This window comes from Mesocricetus auratus, unplaced genomic scaffold (genome assembly GCF_017639785.1).
Source record: "Mesocricetus auratus isolate SY011 unplaced genomic scaffold, BCM_Maur_2.0 Super-Scaffold_100004, whole genome shotgun sequence".
In the NCBI taxonomy this organism is placed as follows: domain Eukaryota; kingdom Metazoa; phylum Chordata; class Mammalia; order Rodentia; family Cricetidae; genus Mesocricetus; species Mesocricetus auratus.
In genome coordinates, this window is record NW_024429189.1 from 117,573,658 (window position 1) to 117,591,110 (window position 17,453).

The following is a 17,453-nucleotide window of genomic DNA, read 5'->3' on the forward strand; positions in this document are numbered from 1 at the left end:
CTGCCTCCCAAATGGTGGCTTCAAGGAGTTTCTGCCTCCCAAATGGTGGCTTCAAGGAGTTTCTGCCTCCCAAATGGTGGTTTCAAGGAGTTTCTGCCTCCCAAATGGTGGCTTCAAGGAGTTTCTGCCTCCCAAATGGTGGTTTCAAGGAGTTTCTGCCTCCAAAATGGTGGTTTCAAGGAGTTTCTGCCTCCCAAATGGTGGTTTCAATGAATTTATTTTCCAGCCTATAATAGAAACAGAAAGCAAACTATTACGGTTTATAGCCCTACCACAGGATTTCATCTGACATATTAAGATATTAATTCAGCTGTTTTAATAAGTGTTGCTCCCAAACAATGATTCCAGAACACAGACATTAATTTTCCCCGTTTCTGTGTGTGGTTAAGTGCAGCGTTTCACAGCCAGCGGGGAGCTTGGGTCCTTCTGCGTCTCCTCGCACAATCTCACCTGCTGATCCAGGAGCAGCTCCACTGCCTACCATCATGGAGTTGGGGTGGGAGTGGGGCGAATGTGATGCTGTTTCTTTAAAGGAAACCTTCAGAAGTGGCGCACATTGCTGCCAGAACCCATTCCCACCAAAGCCAGCTCCAGAATACACTAAGAATATGTTCCTTTGTTCTGGGCTATGATGGCTTGGTAAAAGTCAGAGTATGGCTCATTAAAAGCACCAGCACTGAGGAGAACTAGAGATATTTAGGACCTGGCTTTATAAGCAGAATAATATTTAATAAACACTAGCAGCCTTAGTAAATAGTAGCATTACTCCACTGAGTAAATGGTTACAGGAAATCAATAGCTTGCATTGGGTGATGCTGTGAGAGCAATTGCATGTGGAGGCAGTCAGAGCCCTTCCAAGGGCCAAGCAGTTTACTAGATTTGGAGCTTGCAATGTCTGCCTCCTGGTTTGCTGTGTTCTTTTCACTTTTAAATTACATTGTGTGTGTGTGTGTGTGTGTGTGTGTGTGTGTGTGTGTACAAACTTATGCTTATGTGTGTGTGCTCAAATTGTACATATTTAGGTCTATCCTGTATGTTGCACATGTATTGGATATGGGTGTGTGTGTTTATGCTGCCAAGCGATTTGTGTGAAGACACAGTCAGTGGCATTTGCAAACACAGCTCTGTTCTCAAATCTTTAAATACATTGTCTACTACCTCAGCTCCCCCCCCCCATGCCCTGTGGCACTGGAACATGACAGTGGCTTGGGAATTCTCCCACTGGGCTGAAGATGTGGGGCAAAGCTAGGAGTGGCTGGAGACAGGAGCTGGGACAATAAGGGAGGATGTGAGCTTTGGCCAGAGAGCCAACTTGATAGCAGGTTCTGCATGGAGCCTGTGAGAGATAAGATGAGAACAAACTGTAGTGTCTAACTTTAAAGTCTCCCACACAAGAATAGCCTGGCCTGGCCAACTCTGAAGGCCATCCCACCCTTCATCCTCCCAATCTGGGCAACTATGATTCTCACGTGGAGGAGACGAGAGGACACTGGTTATCAAGGTCCCACAAGCGGGCCTGCACAGGACTTCAACATGATTTCATGGACTCCCCTCACTAAAGCTGTCAAGTCAACAACAATGTCAAAGAAATGAGAATCCCCCAACAATCAAAGCCTTTGACAAAGACCCTTCCCCTCTGTGCTGTCACACTCCATCAGACTGAGGTCCTGTGGTGCCTGTGGCCCAGGGGGGCAGCACCGATGGTCAAGGTTTCAGAAAGCATGGCGAGGGTATCATGGAGAGGCCAGGATCCAAGCCAACCCTCCTCATCAGCACGTCTCCATGAGAGACAAAGATGCAGAGTGAAATATTTCATCTACAAGTGTGTGTGTGTGTGTGAGAGAGAGAGAGAGAGAGAGAGAGAGAGAGAGAGAAAGAGAGACAGAGAGACAGAGAGAGAGTGTGTGTGTGTGTGTGTGTGTGTATGCGTGGCATTAAGGATTGAAACCAGGGTCTGGCACATGCTACACACATATTCTACCAACCAACTACACTTCTACTCCTTTTTTTATATACTTTCTTCAAAATAGTAAGAGAAACACAAAGAGTAACCCATCACCCTCAGATCTTAGGAAATACTATATTGATTTTCTTTACTTTAACCTAGTATAACGTTCATTGACCATTATTATTGGGTTCATGTCACTCTGGTCTCAATTTGATCCTTCCAGGACCTCCTGTGTCTGGGAATGAGGGTCCCAGACCTTCGCCATGATCTTGTGTGGGCAGTCAAGAATGCCTTGAGTGAATGTGTTAAGACAGAATGAAATCCTGAGGGACTACACATTCACTGACATAGGCATGGCCACATTAAGGACCAAGACCTCAGACCTGCAGAAACTTGGAAAGGCAAAGCCTTTCTGTGGTCCAAACACGTGTTCACAAAATTGACCAATGCGTGCAAAGTCTAGCAACTGCAGCTTCCTTCTCCCAGAAGTTTACATACACTCTGCTCACCTACAGAGACCTCCCATCAACCTAGCTAACTCGTCCCCCTGGGCAAATGCAGTAAATGTGCTGAGATTCCTGGTTGACAAGGTAGTCGATGGCACCCCATCCAAGTGCATAAGCCCCACCCGCCCCACTTTTCTGTACATGTCTGCCTGTCTTTCCTCCACTCCCTTGCTGCCACTAGTCAGTTTCCAGAACCAAGCCTGTTGGGATGCAGCAACTTTGGTCTTTTCCTCTTTGCTTCTTGGGATCAGGATATGGCTAAGGCCCTCTGGCTGCTCACTAAGTGCTTCTAAGAGAGTGCAGAATTGTTGTCCCTCTGGCTGCTCACTAAGTGGTTCCAAGAGACTGCAGAATTGCTGCTGCCCATGAAGTCTCACCAAAGCACAGACAGCCCTCTTGCCATAGCACTGACATCCACACATCAAACCTACTTCCTCTTTCATCCCAGTAAGGCCCAGCTGCCATATCTTAATTGGGGTCCTCTAGAAACCAAAGAGAAAGACAAATATACAAGTTTTGTCTTTAAGATGTGGATTTATTATATCGAATTACAAAATATGGTGGAAATAGAGCTGGAGAGATGACTCATTGGTTAAGAGCACTGGCTGCTTTTCCATAGGACCCTGGTTCAATTCCCAGCATCCACATGGCTGCTCACAACTGTCTGTAACTCCAGTTCCAGGGGATCTGACACCCTCACACAGACATGCCTGCAGGAAAAATGCCAATGCTCATAAAATAAATTAATTAATTTTTAAAAATATGGTGGAAAGAATCCAACAGCAGTTGTCCTGCATCTGAGAGGATAAGAAGCCAGTAGTTTGGTCCATGAGGCTGAGGGACCACTAGTGGGTTCCTGGAGCGTCACTTGTCCTCATCCATGTTGGAGGCCTGAAGAAGCTGGCTCCAATGTTAAGCAAAGGAATCAGCAGCAGCAATGGATACATTAATGTGGTGGAGCAAGGGGAGGCCAACAAAGAAAACCAGCAAACAATCTTCCTTCTCCCTGTGTTTTTTTCCAGTCTGGGTTGTTACCTGACCATGGCATCCACATTTGGGGTGGGTCTTCCCACATCAACCATGAGCATTTCCCACAGATGCACCCACAGCCCACGGGCCAGCCTGAAGCAGGGAACACCCACAGCCCCTCATGTCAGCCTGAAGCAGGCAATTCCCCTTTGAGGGTCCTGGTGGACATGCCTGAGAGGACTTCCACCTGAAATGACTTCCTTGAGCCTAGGTCTCCCTACCGAAGACACTGGGCCATCAAGGAGCAATCTTCTTAACTGCTCCCAGAACACACAGTTTCCCAACTAAAAAAGGAAGGACACTCAGAATGTAAGGTCTGACTTCTCTTTCAGACAAAGCAGAAAAGTTTTACATTTTCATGATGCCCCTCAAACAAAATAAAAATTACAGGTAAAGACTACATTGAAGTCTTGTGAAGATCTATTTATGTTTGTTTTATGTGTGTAAGTGTTTTGCCTGTATGTGTGTAAGTGCAGTGTGTGCTTGCCTGGCACCAGAAGAGGGCGTCTGATCCCTTAGAATTGGAGTTAACAGAAGGTTGTGGAGCTGCCCTAGGAGTGCTGGCACTGGAACCCAGAAGTCTGCAAGAGCCACAAGTGCCCTTAACACTGCTAAGCCATCTTCAGCCCCTATGCTAAATTCTTAGTATGTCACTTTCCCACACTATTTCTAAGCACAGTAAGCACACGTTTATGGTCTTACTAATACAGTCTTGAGAGCAGGCTGTGCCCCTCTCGTAGGCCATGTGGTGGCATGAGAGAGGGAAAGATGCCCTCCTCTCCTTACCCCTCACTACCTGCAGCAGGTGGGGACTTGATCCAACCCCTCACCAGTTGCAGCCCTCAGGAAAGTGGGCTCTGCTCCTTGCCTGGGCAACACAGTAGAGCTGGTCCTGCTGGCGGAGGCAGAGATGAGCCGGCCCTGAAGGTGTAAGAGTGGGATAGCTGGTCATGCCCCGTCCTCTGCCACCTGGTGAAGAGGGTGGGTGAAAGACCCCTGCCCCCTTGCCCCTACCCTTACCAGCTGCAGAGTCTCACCTGGGCAGCACAGTAGAGCTGACCTATTGATAGGGGCACTAGTGAACCAGCTCCGAGAATGTGAGCATGGGATATCTGGTCCCACCCCTCATCTGCCATACCGTCTCCATCCCTCACAGCCTCGGGGGTGGCAGAGCTGGCCTTGAAGTCTTAAGAGTGGGAGAGCTGTCCTTGCCCCTCACCGGCTGCAGCACTCAGGAGAGTGGTCCCTGCACCTCACCTGGACAACCTGGCCTTGCGGGGAGCGGATCCTGAGTGTGAAAGCAGGAGAACTGGCCCCGCCCCTTGCTCACTTTGGCAAGGGGTGAACTAGCTAGGGCAATGCTGGAGAGCTCACCCTGGTGGTGCGGACAGGGGAGAGCTGGTGGGCAGACCAACCCTGCAGATGCCCAAGACCAGAACAAGGGATATGAGTTGGCCCACCCCAACATCCACTCCATCTGTGATCTGACGGAGCATGTGAAGGGGCCTGACCTGCAGACCCAAAGCTGCAGGATCTCCACAACACAGGGCAACAACAGGAAACCCAAAGAAGTCCCAGTGAGGTCCCAGCACCAATAGTGTAGCAGAAACCAGAAGCCTCAAGCCAGACCAATGACTCTTTGCAGTGAACACTTGCAAGGGAAGATACATGGATAAAGGGTTCACTGTGTGACTCGCTGTGTCACACTGCAGCTTCCACGATGAGGTTTTCCTCTTTTCCTTGTTTTCTTCTTACATTTTATTTTGATGGGGGCATCGCAGAGGCAGAGGGCAGATACAGAGGTAGGGGAGACCAATGGGAGGGAACACATGACGGGAAAGGCACAGAGAGCAAATAAAAAGGTGACAGAAGCTGTCATCTCGTTGCAGCTCATGGTAGTTCCTAGTGCCTGGTATGCCAAGGTCCTGGGTTGGCATGGCCAAAAAGCGGGGAGTCGCCCTTGGCTAGGACTAGGGTGCAATGAGACATGTGGCCGGGGGATGACACTTTAGAAAGCATTAGCCTGAAAGTGTTCCAAGAGTAACGGTACCCCAAGAGCCAGTGCCTGTCGGTGTGTCCAACCCAAGGCATTTCCCCTCGTGCTAGGCCTGGCCCCAGCAAAGGGAAATACTCCAGATGGAGGCTCTGATCACTCAATGGCCGTGGGCTCCTCTTCAAGCTCAGCTTCTGATGTCCTTCCCATCGGGGAGTCACTCTGTCCTTTGTATCTTTGCAGAAAGGGCAATCGTCTCCCACTATAGAAGGTGCTAAAGACTCCGACCTGGTGGCCCCACACCTATAATCCCAGTATTCAGGAGACTGGGGCAGTTGGGTCTTTGTGAGTTCAAGAACATGCAAGTTCCAGGTTGGCCAGCGCCATGAAGGCTAACCACCAGTGCCATTAACAATCAGAGCTCACCTTCCTGACTTTTCAGCATATGTGCTCTTGGTCCCTCTCCTCCCCTGGTGTGCCTTGGCTTACCTTCCTCACCAGCATAGCTAAGACCCAGTGTCAGAGACACAGACTCCTAACTGCCCATCTTCAAATTAAGTTTGGACATTTCAAAGCTTTGAAAGTCTAAGGCTCAGCCAGATTGCTTACCCACGATTGAATTCAAGGCCATCCCCCTCTTCTGTGCCTGGAATGGACACAGAGTAACTGTTGAGGCCCTGTGGAAGGTGGGAGAGAAGGATGCTGACATCTTATCTGAGCACATTCCGGGGTTTATCACTTCCTTGTACTCCTGGCCTCCTGGCCTCTCTCCCCGGGCTTCTAATCACCACTTCAGCTCTGCCTTTCCGGAGGCTTTTCCACCCCCTCAGTATTTCATTTGTTCTTCCCCCAGAACCAGCCACTGCCCTCCTAGGGCAGATAATGCTTTTCCTGCTCCAGGTGCAGACTTTTCTAACTTATCCATAAAACTGCCCAGGCCATTGTAAAAGTAATGGGAAAAATAGAGGAGTAAACAACCAACTCATATCTGGTTGCCCATGGGCCAAGGACAAAGATGCTGGGGAGGGGAAGGTAAAACTCGCAAGTTTCTGTCCTGAGACAAAATGTTTAATCTGTCTGATTGTTTTAAGACAGTGTCTCAATAGCCGGGTTGGCCTCAAACTCCTGATCCTCCTGCCTCTACCTCCCAAGTGCTGGGTATGCACTACCACCAGTAAAACAAGCATTTTAAAACAGGTTCCATAACCTTTGAAAAACACTCAAGACATGATTGCTAAGTAAATATCAACTAGAGACCAATCGCCTCCAGAGTTCTCTCCCAAGTACAGGCATACAGAGCTGGGATTTCAGCCATTCTCAGGGGGGGTAGTTGTGATAATTCCGGGTTCCTAAGCTCAGGATTGCACTTTGGTCCTCTTGTGGTTGGATGTGATCATGACACTGTTTGTTGCTAGTGAGCAATGTTATCACCAAGGTCAGACCAGGTAACTGCCAGTGGCAACCTCTCCTTCTACAGCATCAGCAACAAACAGCAAAACTGTTGGGTCAGGATTTTACAGCGAGACAACGTGGAACAGCTACCCCAGCAAACAGCAAGTGGATACAGAGCAGGGCAGGACGGAAAAGTCTGCTCAAAAGTTAGTCTTCTTTTATTTGGTCTGCATGTATTTCTTTGTTGTTCGTTTATGTGCGCACCTGTGCTAAATTCCCCATGGATATGAGAAGTTGCTTCTCGCCTCCTATCAATGGGTCCTGGGGATCAAACTCAGGCCATTAGACTTGGCAAGCACCCTTGGGTTCAGATTTTAGTTACTCTTGCAGATAAACTAAACACGTTTTGCTGTATGACATCACCAGGAGACTTTCATGGCCAGACATGGAATGTAATGGTTTAAAAGCTGTGTGTTTGGATGTCAGGTTGATAAAACGTATATTTGTGGTCGTTAATTTTGACTGTCAACTTCACTGGATTAAGAAAACCTAGGGCATTAAGAAGGAATAATGGGTGTGTCTGTAAGGGAGTTTCCAGGGAGTCTTACTGAGAAAGAAAAGCCCATCCTGCACGTGAGTACGTGAGTGTCATCACTCCGTGGTTTGGGGCCCCAGACTGAAAATGAGGCAGCTGATCCTGGGAGAAACAGTAAATGTCAGCACTCACCACACAGTGTCTGTGTTTGTGGACTATAGCTGCCTCATGCTCCAGCTACCCATGTCTTTCTCTCCATAACTGACTGTCTCCTGAACCCTCTCCCCCTTAAGTTGCTTCTTTTTATTATTATTACTTTAATTTTAAATAGCTTGCTTCACATGTGAATCCCAGTTCCCTTTCCCTCTCCTCCTCCCGCACCCCCTCACCATACCCCCCAGCCTCCCACCCTACCCCCACTTCCTTCCACATAGGGGATATCCAGAGTCTGTCATTTCGCTCAGGGCAGGGTCCAGGCACTCCCCCAAGAGTTCAGGCTGAGAGAGCATCCCTCTTTGTGCTATGGACACACGAAGTCTATTTGTATGCCAGGGATAAACACTGTTCTACTGCCCAGGGCCCCATAGGTTGCCCAGGCCTCCTCACTGACTCTCACACTCAGGGGATCTGGATCAGTCCCATGCTGGCCTCCCAGCTGTCTGTCTGGGGTCCAAGAGCTCCCCCTTGTTCAGATCAGCTGTCTCTGCTGGTTTTGCCAGCCCATTCTTTGCCAATTTGCTCATCGCTCCTCTCTCTCTGTCACTGGGTTCCATGGGTTCAGTTCAGTGTTTAACTGTGGGTATTTGCCTCTGCTTCCATCAGTCACTGGATGAAGGTTCTAGGATGGCATATAGTGTAGACATCAAGTTTATTATCAGGAATGGGCATTTAAGGTGGTCTCTCCACTGTTGCTTAACTTGCCAGTTGGTGTCATCCCTTTAGATCACTAGAGGTCTCACTGGTGCCAGATCTGTCTTCTAACCTATGACTCCCTCTTTTATGGTATTTCTCATCCTGTTTTCCCCCTATTCTACCCCCCACTCAACCTTCCTGTTCCCCCATGACCTACTCTCTCTTCCTCTTCTCCCCCTCTCTTCTTCCCAGCTCCCACTCCCCCCCGCACCCCTCACGTGTTCCCAATCTGTTCAGAAGATCTTGCCTCATTCCTCTTCTCTGGGATACCATGCATATCTCTCTTAGGTTCTCTCTGTCAGTGGAAGTGCAGACTGGCACTATCCTGATCCATGTCTAAAATCCATATATGAGTGAGTACATACCATGTTTGTCTTTTTGTGACTGGGTTACCTCACTCAGGATGGTTTCTTCTAGTGCCATCCATTTACCTGTGAATTTCAAGATTCCATTGTTTTTCTGCTGAATAGTACTCCATTGTGTAAATGTACCACATTTTCTCTATCTACTCTTCAGTTGAGGGGCATCTAGGTTACTTCCAGGTTCTGGCTATTACAAATAATGCTGCTATGAACATAGTGGAGCAGATGTCCTTGTTGTATGAATTTGCATCTTTTGGATATATGCCTAAGAGTGGAATTACTGGGTCTTGTGGTAAATTGATTCCCATTTTCCTGAGGAATCTCCATACTGATTTCCAAAGTGGGTGTAATCCATCATATAAACTTTGAAAGAAAAACCACATGATGGTCTCACTAGATGCTGAAAAAGCCTTTGACAAAATCCAGCATCCCTTCATGATAAAGGTCCTAGAGAGATCAGGGATAACAGGAACATACCTGAACATAATAAAAGCAATATACAGTAAACCAACAGCTAACATCAAACTAAATGGAGAGAAACTCAACACAATTCCTCTAAAATCAGGAACAAGACAAGGCTGTCCACTCTCTCCATATCTCTTCAATATTGTACTTGAAGTTCTAGCTACAGCAATAAGACAACAAAAGGAGATCAAGGGGATAAAAATAGGAAAAGAAGAAGTCACGCTTTCACTATTTGCAGATGACATGGTAGTTTACATAAATGACCCAAAAAACTCCGCAAGGGAACTCCTAGAGCTGATAAAGACCTTCAGCAAAGTGGTAGGATACAAGGTTAACTCAAAAAAATCAGTGGCCCTATTATATATAGATGATAAAGTGGCTGAGAAAGAAATCAGAGAAACATCACCCTTTACAATAGCCATAAACAGCATCAAATATCTGGGGATAATGTTAACCAAAAGAAGTGAAAGACCTGTATATCAAGAACTTTGAGTCTCTAAAGAAAGAAATCAAAGAGGACACCAGAAAATGGAAAGATCTTCCATGCTCTTGGATTGGTAGGATCAACATAATAAAAATGGCAATCTTGCCAAAAGCAGTCTACAGATTCAATGCAATCCCTATGAAAATTCTGGCACAATTCTTCACAGACCTTAAAAGAACAATAATCAACTTTATATGGAAAAACAAAAGACCCAGGATAGCCAAAACAACCCTATACAATAAAGGAACTTCAGGAGGCATCACCATACCTGATTTCAAGCTCTATTATAGAGTTACAGTCCTGAAAACAGCTTGGTATTGGCACAAAAATAGACAGGTAGACCAATGGAACCGAATTGAAAACCCTGATTTTAACCCACACACCTATGAACACTTGATTTTTGATAAAGAAGTTAAAATTATACAATGGAAAAAGAAAGCATCTTCAACAAATGGTGCTGGCATAATTGGATATTGGCATTCAGAAGATTGCAGATAGATCCATGTCTATCGCCTTGCACAAAACTTAAGTCCAAATGGATCAAAGACATAAATCCAACCACACTGAAACTCCTAGAAGAGAAAGTGGGAGATACTCTTCAAAGAGTTGGTATAGGAAACCACTTCCTGAACATAACACCAGTAGCACAGACACTGAGATCGACAATTAACAAATGGGACCTCCTGAAACTAAGAAGTTTCTGTAAGACAAAGGACACAGTCAACAAGACAAAAAGGCAGTCCACAGAGTGGGAAATATACTCACTAACCCCACATCTGACAGAGGGATGATCTCCAAAATTTACAAAGAACTCAAGAAGCAAGTCTCCAAAACACCAAAGGATGCAATTAAAAAGTGGGGTACAGAACTAAATAAAGAATTCTCAATAGGGGAGTCTAAAATGGCTGAGAGACACTTGAAAAAGTGCTCAACATCCTTAGCCATCAGGGAAATGCAAATCAAAACAACTCTGAGATACCATCTTACTCCTGTCAGAGTGGCTAAAATCAAAAACACCAAAGACAATTTATGCTGGAGAGGATGTGGAGAGAGAGGAACACTCCTCCACTGCTGGTGGGAGTGCCAACTCGTACACCCACTTTGGAAATCAGTATGGAGAATCCTTAAGTTGCTTCTTGTAAGCACTTGGTCACAGCAGCAAGGAAAAGTTGCTAGCACTGATAGATGGATGGATTAACTAACTCAGTTGTGCTAACCCTTTCACAACACAGATATCTGTCAGCACCAGGCCGCACAGCCTAAGTGACCACTAGACTTCATTGATACTTAAAGACTTGTTAAGCAATGGGTGGTATTAAAAGCTTGCACTGCCTCTAGTATGTGTGTATATAGTCATTTATACACTACTTGTGTATGTTTCCATTCCATTGGCCATGGCAAGTGACGTAGAGATGACTTAGAGTACATGAGAGATTTGAGTTTGCACTTCCCTGGTGGCCAAAGATGTTTGGTTGGGGATGTCCTTCTGTATATATGTTTCTCTTATTGGTTGATCAATAAAACACTGATTGGCCAACAGCCAGACAGGAAGTATAGGCGAGGCTAGGAGACAAGGAAAATTCTGGGGAGAAGAGGTGAAAAGATGCCTCCAGGAAGAGATGCCATATAGATACCTCTAAGACAGGATACACCAGGCATTATCTGGTAAGATAAGGCCATGTAGAAATACATAGATTGGTAGTTATGGGATAATAATTACAAGAGAGCTAGCCAGTAAGAAGCCCTAGTCATCAGCCAATAATTTTATAATTAATATAGCATCCATGTGTTTATTTGGGGCAAAGTGATTGTGGAATCAGGTGGGACAGAAACTTCCATCTTCAGATGTTGGTCTTTTTTCATGTAATTATTGGCAACATTTGTTCTTTTTAAGCTCTTTATATATTCTGGATACTAATCCTCTGTCAAATGAATAGCTTGCAGACATCTCCATTCTACATTTAAAATGGCAGTCAGCTGGGCAATGGGGGCACACACCTTTAAAAATGTTTTTATTTATTTTACGTATATGGCGTTCTAGCTAGACATAGAACCTACATGCCAGAAGAGTAGACCATTAGATCTCATTACAGACGGTTGTGAGCCACTATGTGGTTCCTGGGAACTGAACTCAGAACCTCTGGAAGGGCTGACAATGTTCTTAACCACTGAGCCATCTCTCCAACTCTAGTAGTGTACGTCTTTAATCCAAATACTCAGGAGGCAGAGGCAGGCAAATCTCTGTGAGTTTGAGGCCAGCCTGGTCTACAGAGTGGTTCCAGGACAGCTAGGTCTGTTACACAGAGAAACCCTGTCTCAAACACCCCCAAAAAAGAAAATGGCAATCATGAAAGAAAAATAAAATCCTGGAGAGGGCAAAAGGGAAGCAATTCTTAGATCCTGTTTCTGAGAATATAAATTAGTGTAGCCACCATGAAGATATACATGGTGTTCTTCAAACAATTATTAATAGACCTGCTACAACATAGCTGTCCTAGTCCCTGGCATACAGTAAAGGAAGATAAATCAGCATGTGTTATGGCCACCTCCGTATCTGTAACCATCACAGTACTTCTCACAGCAGCCAAGTCATAAAGACATCCCTAGTGTCCACCATCGTACGAATGGATGAAGAACACATGGACTAGTCAGCTGTGGGGACTCATTCTGGTAATGGCAACACTCAGGAGGCCGAGGCAGGAGTCCTGCCACAAGTTCAAGGCAACTTGGATTACTCAGTGAGTTACAGGGTAGCCTGGGCTACCAAGTGATACCTCGTGTCAGAAACCAAATGTAAGAAAGTGGAATATATAGACAATGAAGTTTTGTTCAGTCATGAAAAACAACACCATTTTTATTTGAAGGAGAATAAGCAGAAATAGGGATTGTCTTGTTAGATGAAATAAGCCTGGGTTTGGGAAAACAAAGATGTTTTCTCTCATACATGGAATCTTAAGAAGAAAATAAAAATGACACAAATATTAAAAGAGGATTATTGGGGAAGCAAAAAGGGATTGGGGGAAAATGTAAGAAAGTAATGGGGGTGAACATGACCAAACTGTTTGCCAAATGAAAATGTTACAACAAAATCTACTATCTTGCACAATCAATATTACATATATTATTAGGGTGGTGTGCAGAGGTTACACACAAGCAGTATAATACTATATATGAGAGAATTGGGGGTACAAATATTTTGGCCTTCCCAGGGGTTACAGAACCATAGACCACAAGGAATGACTATACTTACAACTTGTCTAGATTACTTGTAATTCCTAATACAGTGTAAATGCTGTGTATGTTGTTCTTGAAAATATTGTTTAGAAACAACTAGAAAGGGTAGCCCACACCAGTAAAGATGAAAATAGTTCTGAATATTTTTGCCATGCAATTAGTTAGCCTCACAGATGCAGAACTCCTAGGAAAGGTGAACTAAACGCACAAATGCACCCTTTTACCACATGCCTTCTGATGCCGTGCCTTCTGATGGTGTTTGGCTACATACACAAAGCCAGTATTGCTCTAATGGAGCTCAGGGAACAGCCGAGGTCAGACTCTGGGTGGGTTCACCCTCATTTTTGTCGCCTCGGGTTTTAGAGTGCTAATCCAAGTTCTGTGACAGCTGTGGCACTTTCTTGGGCTTCACGCAGCACAACTTGCCATTCCCGCACAAGATGTAGAGCTTCTCGTCCTTGATGCATTCATAGCGGCAGGTACCTTGAGATTTCCAGCACTTTTCGCCGTTCCCTATTCCAGAGCACAAACAAGGACACCTGTATCAGACACAGGGTTCCAGGCAGAGACCAGAGGGCCAGCCAATAAAACGGAGGCTGTGGAAGGAGCGGGTACCTCCAGGAGTTTAAGGAGGTCATATAACCTCACATCCTCTATGGACACTCCATCCCGATCTCAGCCTTTATAAATGCTCCCTCTTGGAAATGCAGTGGGTTACAAGGGTTAACTACACAGTAGGTTATGAGGCTACCAACATGAACATCGGAATCTGTACTTTGGAATTGAAATCTACCTGTCTCCGAGCCAGCTGGTAGACCCTGAGATGGTAACTTCCATCTTAAGAATCTGTTTCCTCTTTTCTACAAGGATATATAGATGTCTCAGGGATCTGTGGCTATTCGAAGTGTAGAGGGTGTGGCTCAGCTGGTACTTGCCTAGCATGTTTCAGGTCTGGGTTCCAGCCCTAGCATAGCATAGACTAGGCATGATAGATAGCCACATCTGTAATCTCAGCACTCAAAAGTTAGGGGCAGGAGGATGAGGAGTTCAAAGACAGCTTCAGCAACACCCAGTGAGTTCAAGACCAGCTTCAGCTACATGACACTGTCTCAAAAGAAATAAAAGTAAAATGTAAAATAAAACTAATTATTAATTAATTTGTGTAAAAACCATTAGTATTAAATAAATCCATCCACGAAATGACAGGACCACAGCAAAGATTGAGTAATTTGTGTCATTTTACAAGGGAAAAAAACTGAACTAGAAAGAACACATTAGCCAGTAATGAAAGCTCATGGCTTAAAAGAAATGAAAAATGCAAAATGGGAAGGATATTTAAATAGAGAAAAGAAGACCCACATCTGGTGAAAATGTAGAGAGTTAATGGCCATAAGTCTGGCCCAGTTACTTTATCTACAGTACAACTCATCCACCTAAGACTCAGGGGCTACCACAGAGAAGAAGCAGAAGGGAGGTCAAGGACTAAGATACCAGCTGACGCTGTCTTCTGGACATGACCAGATGCTATGCCCATGAAACCCTAACAATATGGTTACATAAGCAAGACCTGCGTGACCACACCAGTAGATATGACAGTGTGGATGGGCAAAATCTCACCAGGTCCCATCCCCTAGACGAATAGCTACAGTCAATCAATGGTTGCTGGGCAGGGGGAGAGTCAGTTTTCTCCAGCGATGAGCTCCCTGATGGTCAGCCCTAAACACACATACATATGAGCAGCACTGTATGAACGACTGAATCCAGTCGAATATATACACATATATGAAGAGGTCATAAAGTCAAGAGTGGAATGTTGGGAACACAGCAGGAGTTGAAATGAGGAAAAAAGAGGTAGTAATTATATGAAGTACTTATGCTTGAAATTCTCAAAAAACATAAAATATTTTAATACAAAAGAAAGGAAGAATGAATCCTAACCACTAGGGTGCCAGAGATGCTAAAAAGGGAATGAAATAAGAAGAATCAATGGAAAGTGTCAGTCATTGATAAGAAATTCAGCATACCCAAACTAAAAGGCAGTAAGTAAAACAAAGAAAGAATCACAGCAAACTATGTTCAATAACATTTCCTGCAATAGAAAAATACTTGAAATATGTACCAAAGGGCATAGAGTGTGCCGGAGAGAGCTGAACCAAAACGGGGTGACTGTAGCAATGTTACTGGACATTACACAAAAAGAAAACAAATGTTTTGGGCAATCAGGTTGGTATGTGTGTGTGTGTGTGTGTGTGTGTTCCTGAAATGAGGAAGTGGAGTATAGTCCATCATTCCCAGCAGGCCAGGTGTGTGACTCAGTGGCAGCATGCTTCCTAAAACCCACAAGGCCTTGGGTTCCATCCCTACCACTGCAAAATGAAAAATAAATAAAGGAATATAGAGGTAAGTTGTGAATTTGAATGGGAAGTACCAGTAGGAATTCGTGACTGTTTTTAATAGATCCCCCCTCCCATTTCTGGCCACTGCAAAGCTTAGAGACATTGAGCAGCCAGCAGAAATTAGTATCCAATTCGTGGAAACTGGAAGCGTGGCAACTATTTTTGGTCAAGAAATTACAAAACAAGCCTGAGGCATCCTATCACACCAGAGACTGAGGAAGGTATTGAAGACAAGCAAGGCTCTATCAGAAAGATCGACACCTCAGGTCAAAGATCCTCCCACTGCCTAAGACTAAGGACTTCTACTGCAATAGAGAGGATGGTAGCAACAGATTTAACATATGGCTTAGAACCATTAGTCTTGTTGTGCCTAAGTTACAAAGTCCCCAGAGACCACCAGGAATACAGACCCACTAAACTGCAAAAGCGAGGTTTTAATTGTTCATCCACCTATAACAGGGACCCCCGTTGGCTAGCTGGCACAGCAACCTCCAGAGGGAGTGAAGTTCGCTGTCTACTACTAGGTTTTAAAGACAAAAGTTACAGGATTACATCAGTAGGTACAGGTTGGTTTCTGATTGGTTGACATTTGGGAACAATTAGGACAATTTCTCAAAGTCATATTTTGGCATGAAATACCTTTGTACCAATTATTTTCATTAGTCAGTGCTAAGAGGGAACATTCTGTGGTTTCTATGGCATTGTCTGGTTACTTGCAGGTGGCCTGTTGTACATAGATACCAGTAGTTTTCAGAATTATATGCTGGAGACTATAGGGGAGGTTTTGGTCCCCCCACCCCCGAGTTTCTTTTGTGGCCAAAGAGTTCCCAGGAACCAAGTATCTAGGAGGCTGGGGTGGTGTCTGAAGTTTCTTTGTGTTCAGTTTTGGCCCTAGACTCCAGGAGGCCAGAGGATATGGAGTTTCCTAGTGTCAGAGGCCTGTGGGTCTTTTCTGTAGCCTCTCATGGCTGCTAAAGCAGGGGGCTGGGTGGGGGTCTGGTCCCTTTATTTTGTTTACCCCTTTCAAGTCTAATATCTGTGAGTTTGAGGCCAGCCTGGTCTACAAAGTGAATCCCAGGACAGTCAAGGCTGTTACACAACAGAACAAAACAAAACAAAAACCCTTGTCTTAGATAGATAGATAGACAGACAGACAGACAGACATCACAGAATAGAGTAAGTTCCTGGGAACTCTGGAATGAATTAAGAAAGCAAAGAAGCTGCCTTCATTGTACACCAAAATTTCAGTGTGCTCAGTCTTGACCTTTCAATCAAATTTATTACATAAAAATTAAAAAATTGAAACACAGATGAGTGAGTTGGCTTGTAGGTTCTAACCCCAAGTTCTAAGGCCCTTCCCACTGCCCCAGACAGTGTCTCATATCCATCCGGCCATCCACCCAGGCCCTAAGTACCCTGGCCAGACCCACTCTCCAGCTCTGTCCCTCTGAAAGGGTCTAGGTTACCTGGAATGACCTGGGATAGCAGCAGCAGCAAAGCCATAGCTAACACTGCAGTCTTCATGGCTTCAGGAATCACAGGGTCTTAACTGTGTCTGGCAAAGTACCGGGCAATGGGAGAAGGCTCTGGATCCCTGCTCCTTGTAACCAGCTGGGACACGTGTCTTCAGAGGCCCACGCATACAGTCTGCCCTGAGCCAGCTGCCTTCCACATCCCAAGGCCTCCACGCCCACAGCACTGGCCACACAGTCCTATGCTGACACTCCCTTTATCCTCTCAAAGACCAGCAAGACTAAATCCTCCAAAAGTCAGGGTATAAGTATATGTCAGTCTCTGTCAATTCCGCCCAGAACCCTCTACTCTGGAGGGAAAGGAACTTATGAGCCCCCACCGCTGGTTGAGAAGCTATTCTCAGTTGATGACTGCGGGGGGGGGGAATGCTTTTTAGGATGTGGCTCTTGGTAAATTGACTATGCTCCAGTAAACGGCCACATATCCATGAGTCTGTGGGCAGCACAAATGTGACTGGTTGGCTTTTTTTTTTTAAAGGATGGGGCTGGAGAGATGGCTCAGTGGTCAAGAGCACTAGCTGCTCTTCCAGAGGACCCACTTGGGTGCCCAGAATCCATGTGACGGTTCACAAGCGCCTACTTGCAGAGCATCCTACGCCTTCTTTGGCCTCTGAGGGCACTGCATGAGCATGATATACAGACAGACAGACAGACAGACATGCAAC

The 17,453-nt window shown here is 45.4% G+C and overlaps 1 protein-coding gene across 1 annotated transcript; it reads right to left on the reverse strand.

Moving 5' to 3' along the window:
* Positions 1-12,459: 12,459 nt before the first annotated feature.
* Positions 12,460-16,933, reverse strand: LOC110339305 (beta-defensin 36-like). The gene is made up of 2 exons (XM_021223037.2): positions 16,723-16,933; positions 12,460-13,373 (listed from the first exon to the last, which is right to left on the reverse strand). Exons 1-2 carry the CDS (start codon positions 16,778-16,780, stop codon positions 13,228-13,230), a joined length of 204 nt encoding a protein of 67 aa, XP_021078696.1. The 5' UTR covers positions 16,781-16,933; the 3' UTR covers positions 12,460-13,227.
* Positions 16,934-17,453: the final 520 nt, after the last annotated feature.

Coding starts and splice junctions, on each gene's coding strand:
- LOC110339305 (XM_021223037.2), bottom strand. CDS start 16,780: ATGAAGACTGCAGTGTTAGCTATGGCTTTGCTGCTGCTGCTATCCCAG. Junction 13,374..16,722: donor GCTATCCCAGGTCATTCCAG/GTAACCTAGACC, acceptor GCTCTGGAATAG/GGAACGGCGAAAAGTGCTGG.